This window comes from Chroicocephalus ridibundus, chromosome 5 (genome assembly GCF_963924245.1).
Source record: "Chroicocephalus ridibundus chromosome 5, bChrRid1.1, whole genome shotgun sequence".
Taxonomy (NCBI): Eukaryota; Metazoa; Chordata; class Aves; order Charadriiformes; family Laridae; genus Chroicocephalus; species Chroicocephalus ridibundus.
Window position 1 is genome coordinate 7,576,496 of NC_086288.1, and position 13,836 is coordinate 7,590,331.

General features: G+C 47.0%; 1 protein-coding gene across 1 annotated transcript; it reads right to left on the bottom strand.

Annotated features, from left to right (window-relative positions):
* Nucleotides 1–869: 869 nt before the first annotated feature.
* NPFFR2 (neuropeptide FF receptor 2) lies at nt 870–11,745 on the bottom strand. The gene is made up of 4 exons (XM_063336434.1): nt 11,735–11,745; nt 4,038–4,363; nt 2,249–2,348; nt 870–1,710 (listed from the first exon to the last, which is right to left on the bottom strand). Exons 1-4 carry the CDS (start codon nt 11,743–11,745, stop codon nt 870–872), a joined length of 1,278 nt encoding a protein of 425 aa, XP_063192504.1.
* Between the last annotated feature and the right edge of the window lie 2,091 nt (nt 11,746–13,836).

Consider the following 13,836-nt stretch of genomic DNA (forward strand, 5'->3'; position numbering starts at 1 on the left):
ATTGACGAGTTTGAGGAACAGGTTTGTGCTTCACGGAAGAAGCTGTAAGAGCAATACCAAGGATCCATTGCTGAACAAAGAGAAACTGATGCTAAATCAAGAAGTCACTTTGTTGGATTAGTCTTACTTTTGGTGAAGGAATTTTTATTTTTTTTTTATAAATCTAATTAGCAGATATTTTGGTCTACAGAGAGAATTATTTCTTGATGTAACCTTCAGCCGCGCTGGCTCGGAGCTGCCCTGAGCCCTGACGGTCGAAACCCCAGGAGGAGGCAGAGGCTGAGGTCCCTGGCAAGTCTCGTGATTGCCTCTTTTTTCCAGCTCCGCGGTCTGGCTGGATGCTACAAACAGCAGGGATGTTTTCATTGCCTGATATCAGCAGAAAACCTGCAGGTATTAACAACAACTAGCCTGATGTGCTGAAACATCCCCGTAAATATTGTCCAACTGACCCTATTTCAGCTGCTCTTGGAGATGTGCAGAAGAAAATGAGTGAATGTTCTCCTCTTCATCAGTGAGGATCTGGAGTAATTGTATCTGAGTCAATAATCGTTGTTCTCTTTTTCTCTTATGTCATGATAAATGGAAGGCAATCCCATTTTAATCACACCTTTGCTCCAGCCCAGTTGGGGAGCAGCAACCCATGGCTGACCGCAGGGGAGCTGCCGCTGGTTCCAGCTGGTAACGCAAAGGGCTGAATTTGGTTTCCTCCTTATATCAAGTGTTCAGATATTAGGCAGGTCGCGTACCTCCTTCAAAACAGAAACATCTTGGCATTTTTGTCAGACAGGGCTTACAGAGCATGAGTTTCACAACACAAAAAATAAGCTCTGCTGGGCATAACTTAGGTAGGTAGTGCATCTGGCGTTTCACTGAATCCCATCGTTGCAGGGCTCTTCTAGATCCTCCATTACCAAATCCTGCTGGTTATTCACCCAATTTCCTTTCTGAACTGCCTTCCCCTCCTCCTCAGCATTTTGACAAGCTTGGTCCTGGGGCGGCTGGTAGTTGGCAGCTGGCAAAATGGCATTGCTTGGGCCTCGCTGGGAATAGACCTCCCTGGGAACCGTCCTCCTGAAACAGAGCTGGAGTTTAAAGGCTGCCTGAAAGCCCCGGCGAAAGTTTTCGTTGAAGAAACCATAAATAATGGGGTTGACGCTGCTGTTGAAAAAGGCCAGCCAGTGAGCAAAGGGATAGATGTAGATGTTGATGATCTGCAACTGGATATCTGAAAGGTTGGCGTAGTCTGAGAGCATCATCAGAGTCCACAAGGGAAGCCAGGAGAGGGTGAAAAGCAAAGCCACAATAATCAGCATTTTGATGACTTTTTGTTTCTTCTTAGAGGTGCTGTGCCGCTGCTGCTGGCTGTGTTTTCCCACCACGGGCATGGCTGTGTTGAAGAGCGCGATGCTTATCCTGGCATACATGATGACAATGAGCGACAGGGGAGCCAGATAGATGTTGGCAAACAGAACCGTGGTGTAGATCTTTCTCATTCCCGGGTTTGGCCAGTCCTCTCGGCACCAGTAGACGGGGCGGGTTTCATTGCCGTAGCCAAGGATCACCCTGAAATGCTTCTCCTCTCGTACCTGCAGCATGACTGCAGAAGGGCACATGATGGCCACAGCCAGAACCCAGATGACCACTATGATGACGACTGCAGTGGAAATGGTCAGCTTCTGCTTGAAGGGATAAACGATGCATCGAAACCTGTGGCAAAGACACCCAGGGACACATGCAGAATGCTAAATCAAAGGGGCAAGCGTTCACACACATTTCAAACCGTATGTCTTTGAAAAAGCATGGCTGGAATCATCTCCTCGTCCTGCATAAGCCAGGGGAGTTGCGTTTAGTTGCTCTGTTTAACAGCTGTGTTAGTAAAAACTATCTTAAAAAAAGTTAAATTTGCTGTCAAAATGTCATCATTGTGATCTGTCCCTGCATCAGCCTGCTGCTTCTGCTGCTTCATTGAACCGAAGCAGGCCCTCGTGCCTCTACTATCTAGCTTAATAGCTGAGGAACAAGCTGGTTCTGGGCAGCCGGGTGTAGCCCAGCTGTACCATCTCCTCCAGTGGAGGAGCAAAGTGCTATTTCTCTCTTCAGACCCGGCCACCTTTGGTTTTGCTTAGCAGCCTTAGGAGCAAAATGCATCTCATTTATGGCGGTGTTGTGTGGATCAATGAATTGGCCTCATCGGGAGGCCAGAGGGAGATGAAAGCAACAGCTTACAGTCTCTGTGTCGCCTTACCTGTCTACGGCAATAGCAACTAGAGTGAAGACCGAGGCAGAAACAGAGATTCCTTGGACCATCCCGCTCATCTTGCAAACCAGGCTCCCAAATGGCCACCCTGGAAGGAAACAGGCTGTTGAAATTGCCGCCGTCTCCCTGCAGCACCGTGCTTAGATGCGTAAGAGGAAGTTTCTGCCCCGGAACTAAGACAGTTCTTTTGCTCTGTCAGGCCATAGCAGGGCTTTCTGATGTTCCAAAGAACAGCAAAGCAAACGTTTGTGGTTTAACACCCTGTTAAAGACAAGAAAGGGAACCGACTGCTACAGTTGATTGTTCTCTGTGTCTGGCTCACAGCATCCACCGAGTCTTCCTAGACATGTCAGCTGGTATTGGGAAAACCCCCTCCCAAAGAGGGAGGATGTGGAAGTCAGCAAGGACAGCCCCAATCAGAATCACAGAATGGCAAGGGTTGGAAGGGACCTCTGGAGACCATCTAGTCCAAGCCCCTGCCAGAGCAGGGTCACCCAGAGCAGGTTGCACAGGAACGTGTCCAGGTGGGTTTGGAATGTCTCCAGAGATGGAGACTCCACCACCTCTCTGGGCACCCTGTGCCAGGGCTCTGCGACCCTCACAGTGGAGCAGTTCCTCCTCATGTTTAGGTGGAACTTGCTATGTTCAAGTTTGTGCCCGTTACCTCTTGTTCTGTCACTGGGCCCCACTGAAAAGAGCCTGGCCCCATCCTCCTGACACCCACCCTTTAAGTATTTATAAGTGTTGATAAGGTCCCCCCTCAGCTGTCTTTTTTCCAGACTGAAGAGACCCAAATCCCTCAGGCTTTCTTCATAAAAGAGGTGTTCCAGTCCCCTCATCATCTTGGTAGCCCTTTGCTGTCCCCTCTCCAGCAGTTCCCTGCTGTCCTTCTTGAACCGGGGAGCCCAGAACTGGACACAGTACTCCAGGTGCGGCCTCCCCAGGGCAGAGCAGAGGGGGAGGATGACCTCCCTGGACCTGCTGGCCACGCTCTTCTTGATGCCCCCCAGGATGCCATTGGCCTTCGTGGCCACCAGGGCACATTGCTGACTCATGGTCACCCTGTTGTCCACCAGGACTCCCAGGCCTCTTTCCACCGAGCTGCTCTCCAGCAGGTCAGCCCCCAACCTGTGCTGGTGCGGGGGGTTATTCCTCCCCAGGTGCAGCTCCCTACCCTTGCCCTTGTTGAATTTCATAAGATTTCTCTCTGCCCAACTAGCCTGTCCAGAAGGTGGGTTAGAGGCTTGTCTTCCTCCCCTCTGACTTCCAGTGACTTGAAATGCCTATAGAGCTCCCTCAGAAATGGCAGCAGTGTGCAGGTGGGGCCATCAATGTCTTGGCTTAAGGTGACTGTAGAGTTGCTGCCTTCTCTGTCGCTGTGTGTGTGGAAGAGCGAGTGCTGGTTACAGCCCCCTCCTGAGCAGCCTCAAAGCACCGGCACCTCCAATCTCTCTGCTGAGAGGGCTGTAGCGGGGCCTAAAGCTTTTTAAGGAGCCGGGCGGGGGGTGATGGGTGAGAGATTTTGCCCCTTGAGCCCAGTGTGCAAAACGAGGGCTCCAACTTTGCCCCGACCTTTCTCAGAGGCGTTGGTTTCTTATGCCACGGACAGAGTTAAGGAGCGATCCGTGCACATCACCCGGCTTTCATAGCATCCAAGAATGGCTATGGTTGGAAGAGACCTTTAAGACACTCTCAGGGTCCCGAGGGAGGCCAGCGCTCAGAAATGCAGGCGAATCCCCCCCGAGCTCTTTCTGCCACGCGGTGTGAACCAGCCTACCTGCCACGATGTTGTCCAGGAGGGTGGTGGGCATGCAGAAGATGCCCACCAGTAAATCGCTGACAGCCAGGTTTAAGATGAAAAGGTTTGTGACCGTACGCATGTGTTTGCTCCTCAGGACGACGAAGCAAACCACTCCGTTGCCCACCATGCAGAGCAGGAAGATGAGGAGGTAAGAGACGATGAAGACAGCTGCCACTGAAGGCTGATGAAGGTAGAAGTCCACGTAGGAGACGTTGCCTTCCCAGTAGAGGTACTTGTATAGCCCAGTGTCATTCAGCGTGTGAGGCCAGTCGAATGAAGAGTTTGAGTCCATTTTCTTACTCCTGTTGTAACGTGCCTTGAAAGATAATTTTTAAAAAGGTCATTTTAGTATGCTTGACGTGGTCTAGTTTGGGTATACCCTCTGCTGAAATACACGCACACCTGTGTGCGCTCCTCCCTCCGTGGCTCGTTTTAACAGTCCATGTTCTCAGCCTCCCCAGGCAGGAAAAGCAACAAATTAGTTTGATTTTACAACACAGACATACAAAAGTGACCAGTAAGACTGCTGAAGGTTTTCTTCCTTCTGCAGACTCCATAAATTAAGTCTGTCTTTTCCCAAAGGAGAGGAAAGCTAGACAGGCTGTAAACTGGCCTACTGTGTTGTGTCAAGTAAACAAAGCACCAACCTGAACAGTTTATTCTGAGAAAAAACAATAACCAGGGTTCTCGAGAAATCCATTTACTCAGTAGCTTGACTCATCTGGCACTCGGGCAACAGTGAGGTGGCTCAGTCGGGAAAAACAGTGGTTAAATTAAAGCTTTCTGAAGTGGTACAAGCCTTCTGCCTGAATGTATCCAAATCCAAACCCATTGCATTAAAAATTATAAATTTTTGTGTGCAGCTGGTATTAGACCCCAGTGGATGTTACTTCCTTGCTTCCAAGGAACAGAGATGGGAAGATGAGCCTGCAAACGTGAAGGCCGACACCGTGTTCCCAACAGGCTGGAGCACAAGAGAGCTGGATTCGTTTCCTAGCTGTGCTGCTGAATTCCCGTGGGATCCCAGGGAAGTTGTAATCTCTGCTGGTTGGGGTTTTCCTGCTATAAAAAGTGAGTAATTCTTCTCCTGTGTCGCTTACTCATGCTGTAAAGTAAATTCTCTCATCTTATATTTTATTAGTTTACTGCTGGCAAAACCTACAAGCTTTTTCGGGGAGACTTTTTCCCAGTCTGAACTTTCTTGATGTTGTACCATCTACAAATAGCTGTGCCTGTTGCGTTGCAGTAGCAACGCTTTTGCTGCTGGCATGGTTCAAAGGTGAGGGACGCAAGAGTTTTTATGGGGACGCTTGGCAGAGCTGAAAGAATCGATGTAAGGCAGGTACCAAATTCGTATGCCCCAAACTTCCTTCCAAATTGAACTGATTGAGATGAACTTTGTAGGCCACGATCTATTTTCTTGCCCTCTAGAACCTATAGTTATAGGAGATGCTGCACCAAAATTGTAAAGCAAATTTTAACCGTGACAAACTTTTAACATGTATTTTATACAACTCGGAAATGGCATCAGTCTCCGTAACAGGCCAACACTGGCATCTCGACATTTACGGCTGACACCAGCTAAGTAGGCTCGGGAACAGCATTCAAATGGTTTTGCCACTTTTATTTGATCTACCAGATGGAAACTTTGAGACTTAGGTAAGGGGAGTAGGGAAAATGACCAGATTGCTGTCTGCCGCTAGCGCCAGCAAGATGGCTTTTGGATAATTCTTGCTTAAAATGGGCCCTGGGGTTCTATTTCTTTAACTTGCGTATGCCTAGAGATGCCTAAAGAGGCAGGGGGGTGGAGGGGTTCCTAACTCAAACGAACAGCAAAATGACTTGGGGGCAGAAGGCATAAAATGTATGTGTGGGTGCAGGTGCCTTAGCAGAAATGGAATGTAAATGAAGGCACAAGTATCCAAATGCGGGAGAGCCTTGTGTGTGAGGAAAGGAAAGGGCAGGCTACACCTCTTTCCTTGGGGAAGGAAACTCGGAGCAGGCCCTTTTTCGTGCGCTGGCTTTTGGCTGCTGTGCTGGTTTTCCCCTGTCTGTGGAGTAAGGAGAGAAGGCGACATTCTGGTGTCGCTCCACCGAGGGCAGCCCCCTCCCCAGGAAAAGGCAATGAGTGTTAGGTACCAACCCTAAAAGGACGGGTGGTTTTTCTTCATTCTTCTTGCTGGGTTTGACATAAAAGACTTTCTAATTTACTTTCTGCCTCCTCCTGGTGTTCCCTGATGTATTTACTCACAGCTAATTCTCAGGAAAGCAGCGCAGCATTTCCATGTTTTGCTTAGCAATGGAACTCAATAACATCAAAGCCTTTGCAAGTGTTTCAGGTAGCAATAAAAAATATTTATTCTGATATGCCTCAGGTTTGGAACAAGCAGAGTAGTGAAAAACCCGTCATTTTCTGGCGTCTTCTGCCTTTTTAGAAGTCAACAGCAATACAATGTTTGTAATGGGTCTGTATTGTCACGTAGTCATTAAATTGTCTGCACGTTAATGTAGGTAGGCAAGAATCTGAAATCTCTTGCAAAAATCTGGCTGCTTGTATGTTTGAACAGAGCAGGGTCTACGAGCTAGCTGTAATAGTTGTATATTCTCCTTGTGGAGAAAGACTCTGTATTTATCTGTATTGGGTTTATTCAACGTATTTTCAAAATGATGGAAAGTTTTTATTCAAATGTATTGCGTGCCAAGTGCTTTAACTAACCAGAGATCAGAGTCAGCTGCTGTGGAAATACTGTTTTAATGCCAATGTCATTATTCCCTCGAGAGAGCAGGCACTGGGGCGTTTGCAGACAAACATGCCCGAGCTGAAGAGTGTCAGCAGGATTCAAACAGCGATATTTGACAACAGCAGTTGATGCTGTTCCTTTAATCACAGATCCCGAGCTGGGCTTCCTTCATCCCAGGAGACGCTGCATCGCTAAAACCCCATGTAAAGCTCAGCATCTCTCACGCTCCCCTTGGGCCCCGACGAGAAACGGAATTATTGCTGCTCGTTGTCCCGCAGCCCGTGTCTCAGGGTGGCCCAAGGGAGATGAAGGTCTGGAGGAGAAGCAGAGCTGACCACAGGAGCTCCCTTCGCTGAGGAAGGCAGTGAGAAATCTATAAGAAGGAATCGAACCTGCTGCTATTTGCTCTGTAGCTCCAAGTCACTTCTGAGGCTGCCAACCAATGGGATCCATCCCGTTGGAAATGCGAGGGCTCTTGTGCTCAGGCCTTCTGTACCTGCTGGCTCATGGTGAGAGTAAGCAAGGAGCTTGGGTGGACACAGGGGAAGGGAAATAGCAAGAAGTGCAGCAGAGGGCGCCAGAAATGTGACACTTGTCACATGTTGGGAGCAAACAAGGCAAGGGATGGAGCTCCCCTGGGCTAATTGTGGCATTTCAGACAGGAAATGCAGCTGTGCCGGAAAATAAGAGCTCTGCTCTGTGCAGGACTCGTGCTCCAGGACGGGAGTCTCCCGTCCGGTTTTGAACATTTTGGCAAGGAGTGGCAATACCCCCAATTCCAGGAGGGTGGAAAAAGTCAGCCCCATAACAAAAATAAACATGTATTTGGCTCCTTCATTTTGGTTTCTCTGAGGTTCCACCTAAGTTCATGTTCTCCATTGTTTCTCTGCAAATAGGACAGCCACAAATGTATTCTTTATTATGATATTATTCTAAATGATCACTAGTTTTCTTCTGTAATCCTTTGCTTCCCAGAGGCGGTGCTTTAAGAAGGACGCTCCCATGTGGGGAAGATGGCTTTTGCCTGGCGCCGTGTTCCCAGTGCCCGTGACCGACAGGAGCTGTGCCGTCACCAGCAGCCCTGCAGAGGAGACAGAGGTGGCTTTCCTTCCCCGCCTGCTCCGGTTTGGCTTCTTGAGGGGTCCCTGATGGCATGAGGGAGAAGTTCTTTGTCATTCCGTGAGAGAGGAGCATTGTTCCTCTGAGGAGATATTTATACGGCACGATTTATATTGTTTATATGATGTGTCTATGGCTCAGATTTTATTGCTCCTTTGCACCTTACGTAGACAACCCTTCACAGGCTCCACAGGCTCGTGATGGGCTTCTTACAAGTACAAATTGTTGTGCGGGTAGGACTAATATGAGGCTTTGGTCCCTGGAGTACGCTGGTGGGTCATTCCTGCGCGATTGCAGTATTCTAGTGAATTAATTAGTTATTATTCTGTTCGTTATGAAAACTGGAATACCTTATCACACTAAAAGCAGGAGGAATAATTTTATAATAACTTTTTTTATATGTCTCTTGAGTTTTCTCTCTTTCTGGCAATGTATTCTAAAGAAACGGCTTTCAATCTTTTCAGTAATGAACTCTGGCATAGTTTTTGTAACTGCTAAACAAGAAATTGGGAACAGCCACGAGGCAGAACTGGAGCTGTGTCTGTTTGTCTGAAGTCGCCTGATCGCAGCCGCGCTGATGAAATTTCCTCTCGTTGTGGCTGTAGCAAAGACAGTGAATTCGCGGTACAAATACCGTAGCTTACAGGAAATGGAAAAGGTACGGGAATTTTTATTCTATTGAAGCTGAGGTGGAAAAGGCTTGGCTGGAAGGGGGAATGAAGGCAGCGCCTTGTCTCTTCCCAAGGGAGTTGCCAGCTAAACCAGACAGGGATAAATAATCGAGAGAGGCGCAGAAGACAGAAACATCAGTCATCTAAGAAAGGGGAAAAAATAATGCAATGCATAAATATTACAGGATGATAAATAAAAGTAATTTGCTTCCACATGGTAATTTGATAAGGGCACGGCCTCCCTACTTCATTTAATATATTGGAGGAAAATCCGCAAACAAGTAAAGCAAGAGCCTCCGTGAACGAAAAACTGCCCGGTCCCACAGGCTGGGTTTTAAAACACATACGCTGTTGAAATCCCAGGAATAACGCCTGCATACAAATATGCAGCCTAAAGCCTCCCAGCGTCACCAGGACATTCTCATGCCACTGGATATGGAAAATTATTTTTCCAGTCTTACAGAAACAGTTCAAAGTGATTATGAAGTCGATGCAATTATTTTTATGTTGGCCAGACAGAGGAAATCTGGTAACCTCTTTTTGTTATCTTGATTTTTGTGTGTGTGAATTCTCATCCCAGAACCCTCTGAGGCTTTAGAAGCTGGAACAAAGATAAGGAACCTTCAGAGACATGAAGAACAGAAGCGTGTAGTTGTGGGAAAAAAAAAATATAATGGGGTAAGCGCTAAAAAATTTCTTCTGCCCTTGTCCTGAGTTCCATACTCAGTAATGGGTCAACTACAGAAATTTCCTGGAGACCTTGGAAAATGGTAGCGTCTCCGTTCCGCTGAAAAGTTAGAAAATGCTGCTTGCAAAATGGAGCCACTGAGGGGTGGCAAAAGCAGTGGTACCTCATTCTGTAAATGCCTTAGAAATAAGGAAGAGACAAATGTGTGGATTATGCTGTGACTCAGTGGATCAGCAAAAGCTACAGACCAAGACAAACAAATCAATTTTGCCTAAAAAAAAAAAAAAAACGTAAAAAGATCAACTGTGAACATTCCCAACTCAGTGATGTGTTATTGGCAGTTATTTTTAAGAATTAAGTAGGGTATGTAACAGTGTGTGAGAACTGGAAGTGGTCACGAGTGACCTCTGCCTTAAGGAAAAGTAATGGTTTTGGAGGAAGTGACAGCAGGGAAGGATGTCCCATGGCAAGCCAGGCACTTTGCTTGCAAAAGACCATTTCTTAGAGAAACCAGCTTAAACCCAACATCCGTTCACCAGGGATGCGCTGCACAGCAACACGCAGCGAGGCAGGAAAAACCAGGGCAACCCCTGACCGGGTGAGCACCCGTCTGGGGTTTGTACCAAGGTACCAGCCGAACGGGAGGCAACAAGCAGCACGCCATACGAAAACGGCACGTAAGCAGGACAGTAGCGTACAGAAATCCCTCCCTGCTGTTCCGTACTCGGGGCTCGTCTCCTTTGTCGCATTTAGTTCTGCTGCATTTAATTCAGCGCAGATTTGGATCAAGTGTGGGAAGTCTATAGGAAGTTCACAGGAAAGATCAGAGGGCTCAGAAGTGTGACCTAGAGGGAAATACTGTAAGATAAGGGGTCGTTTAATCTAAAAAGGTAAAATGTGGCAATACGTTTTCACCTTTTGCTGTGAATTTCAGAAATACTTTATCATAGCATCACACCTTTCGACAAGTTGGCCATGGAGGACGTACGTCTGCTGTTTGTTATCAGCAGAGCTCATCTTTGCTTTCTCTTCCAGAGAAAGAGCGAGGCTTCGGCAACAGCCCAACACCAAGTTCCAGCCTGAGGCTCAAGGACGGGACAAGCAGAAGCGCAGAAACGAGCAAGACGGCCTTCTGCCCAAGTCGAGCTTTCAGTGGACTGTCCTTAACTTCTGGGAAATTGGTTTAAGGTATGTTTTAACTTCATTTTGCACTTAATGTCAGTTTGCCGTATTAGCAGAGAGGTGTTCAGCCTGTATCATACAAGACTTGAACTGCAAAGTACAAACTCTGAGGATGTTTATGAGTTGAGGCAGTAGAACTTGCTCTTAAAGTACTTTATTTAATTTTTCATACATCAGAATTTCCATGATATTTCTTAGAAATACCGAGGAGTGTCTTATCTCAATGTGAGCACTGAATGTCACTTGGAAAGGGTTGGCTTTCAGCTAGGAAAAAGGAGCTGTGAAAGAAAAGCCACACTAAAAATAGCAAGTTGCAATAAAAAAAAATTATTTTCTTACTGGCACTTACTTCCATGAAGAAAAACAAAGTGTACAATGAGCAAACTTCTCATTTCTAAATGGGCAGTCCCAGGGAGATGTACCACTCTTGAAGTTGCATGCAGAGCTCTTAGGAAGGGGCTTAAACTGTTTGTCCTCCCCTAACAGTCATTTATCTGCATGGTCTAAGCTGGGACCAAAGAAAATATTTTGTCAAAGGATTTTTTTTTTTTAAAGGTCTTAAACTTTGCCTGTCTTGTCTAATGAAAAAGAACACCACCATCAGTAGGATTGCTCTAATAAACAAAACAACCCTTAGTTGCAGATTACTCATCCATCGGAGCTAGGAATATAAAACATGTCACTGAAAAGCCCCATTTCCAGTGTAAATCAGCAGGTGCTAATGGCAGGTGAAGCATCCACAGCAAGGCTGTTGCATTTCTCTAGAATGTATTATTTTTTCCTCCCCGCTTCATTCTTCTGACATTTAACTAATACGACACAGTTTTCATGTCAAACACTGATTTTATTACCATTCTGAATGAGTAAGAGTAAAGTTCAAAATTTACCATAGCAAAACCTCGCTCTAGCTGAGCATTTTCTGCCGTTCGCTATTAGCTGACCTTAAGATGCCAGCGTAGGAGCTTCATCCTTCCCAGCACATACCTGACTCCCACCAGTTTGCCCAGAACCATTGGAAATGTGAAGTATCCCATTTGGCTACTAATTGAATAGGGGGTGGGAGTTTGGCACTCAGTCGTTCTGCGTTGTTCTCCATCGTGAAGCGACACACTTCCCAAGGCGATGGAGAACATGAACAGATACAGCCCCAGTGTTTGTAACTTGGGCTGAGCCCGTCCTTGATTACACAATAAAATGAAAGTAACCTGACGCTTCGGTGGCAAAGAAATACAGAGAAAATGTTTTCTGCATGTATGTTATGACAGCTGTAACATAACATACATGAATTCTTGGAGAATTAGAGCTTGGGCTGCTTACCTGCTGCTTGGCAGCATATTCCTATTTTTTTTTTCCCCCGCTTAATGCCTAGTCAACCTTTAAGCTTCTGAATTTGAAGTTTTTCTATTTGATGTGTCACAGGCTGTTTTAAATTTTAACTGAAATCTCAGCCAACTGTTTCCTGAAAATAAGGTTAAAGTAAGATTTCCACACCCAGGCACACTTACTCAGCCCCTTTATTAAGAAGCCGAGCAAGTCATAGGATTTTTTTAACTCCCTAATACTTGGAAATGGCTTTTTGTCATCGTCACAAGAATTCCCCCAAGACCACTCACAACCCCAGCCTCCAAGTTTCCCCTCTAATAGCTGCCTTTTTGCAACTGGAATGTAAGGAGTCTTTTTAGCCTTAGTCCTCTGGGCCAGCGGGGGTGTGAGGAACAAGGATGGTGCCACCACTCATGTCGGCAGCGCAGGGGAAAATAATCGTAAGGCACCCAGTTGAGCAGAGGGCGAGGAAATAATCCACCACGCTCAGTACAGGGCTCAACCCGGTGGTCACAACAACGGACTCACACCCCAGCCTTAAAGTAATAGCTGCCGAGTCAGAACCCTGGCACCTAGGGGAGAGAACATCTGTTTCGAAGTTGCCCAACGCCTAACTGAAAGCTCTCCTAATGGTTATCGAGGCCAAGTTAAGGTATTAGAACACGCTTCCTGTGTATTGTTACGCCACCCGATAGTGTTCTTGTCCCTTTGATGTAGTATTATACTGAAAACATGAGGACTCTGAGAAATATCCTTTTTTCAGCCAGTGCCATTTACCTGGTGTTCAGGATGCTTTCAAAGACATCCGTACTTGGGGTGTCTTCCCTTTCCAGGGTTCACCCCCCTCACTGTGTAATTTAGCGCTGTGGAGAAGAGCACTGGGCTTGCTATAATCAAGGAATGGATGCTGTACGAGCCGGAACTGCGCAGAAAGCTGAGTGCACCCGTTCCATCTGGCCTTTGCTATTCAGAGACGCATTCAGCGGACAAGGGATGAGTTTTTCATTACATTAAGTGGGTCTTCTTGGCTGAGTGGTAAAACTCCAAAGAAAGCACTGCAGGGAAAAAGCTATATCCAGCAAGAGCAGCGTTCTCCCTGTTCAGCAGGGCCACCCAGCGCAGCAGTGCTCTGAAATTAGGCTGGCAAACCTGCCCCATCTCTCTCTCCTCCTCCACTAACCTTGGCTCATCGGACATGTCCACTGCTGAGCGTGACGCTCTCAGTGTCCTCTGCTACTCTGCTCCCTCACACCTTGCTTGCATTTACCCATAATAAATAATAAAATAATTCAAAGGGAGAAACAACTCCCTCATTGAGAAGCTTACTGTGGAGTTCAACTATTTTAATTAAGGTCTCCTGAGATCCCCTCTCTAAGCAGCAGCTTCCCATCCACCACTGGGAAGTGGCCAGGGACCCCACTAAACATCGTCTGAACTGGTCTGAGCTTTTCTCACTGGAGAGATACTCCAGCGAGCACTTGGCAGTAAGTGTTTTGGATTAAGCCAAGGGAACAGTTAACTGCTCACTGCCAGGCTTTTTGCAGCACTAAATTTCTCACAAATGGGAGATGAGCCTCCTAAATTGCCACCTTCTGGCACAGCAGCCGATTTTCACCATCCCCAGGCCTTTGATATCAGCTGGATGGTAGGCACAAAGCTGACTCATCCGATGTCACATGCAGGTTAAGGCTCTGTATGTGAGTCACTCCTTGTCACAGCGCTCTGGTGGAGGTGACAGCCGTGTCATTGGGAGTATTGAAAGCCAACAGAGTAACTGGGGGAAGAGGTAGAAGGAGGAAGCAAGCGTAATCACAGTTTAGGTAGGGGATGAAAGGTGGGACAACCACGATGTAGTCCCAGTAGAGAGTAAAATTGGCAAACAAAATCAGCCATTTAGGAGCCCATCTGTCACCTTGCAGGCTAATTCAACGGGTACAGAGCAGCAGACACTGTCATGAGGTACTTTATGCCCCAACCCAAAATTGGGGAGCACAGAGGAGCCTGCAATCACAGCAGAGCAACCTGAGCTCAACCCCAGGTGCGCTGACAGC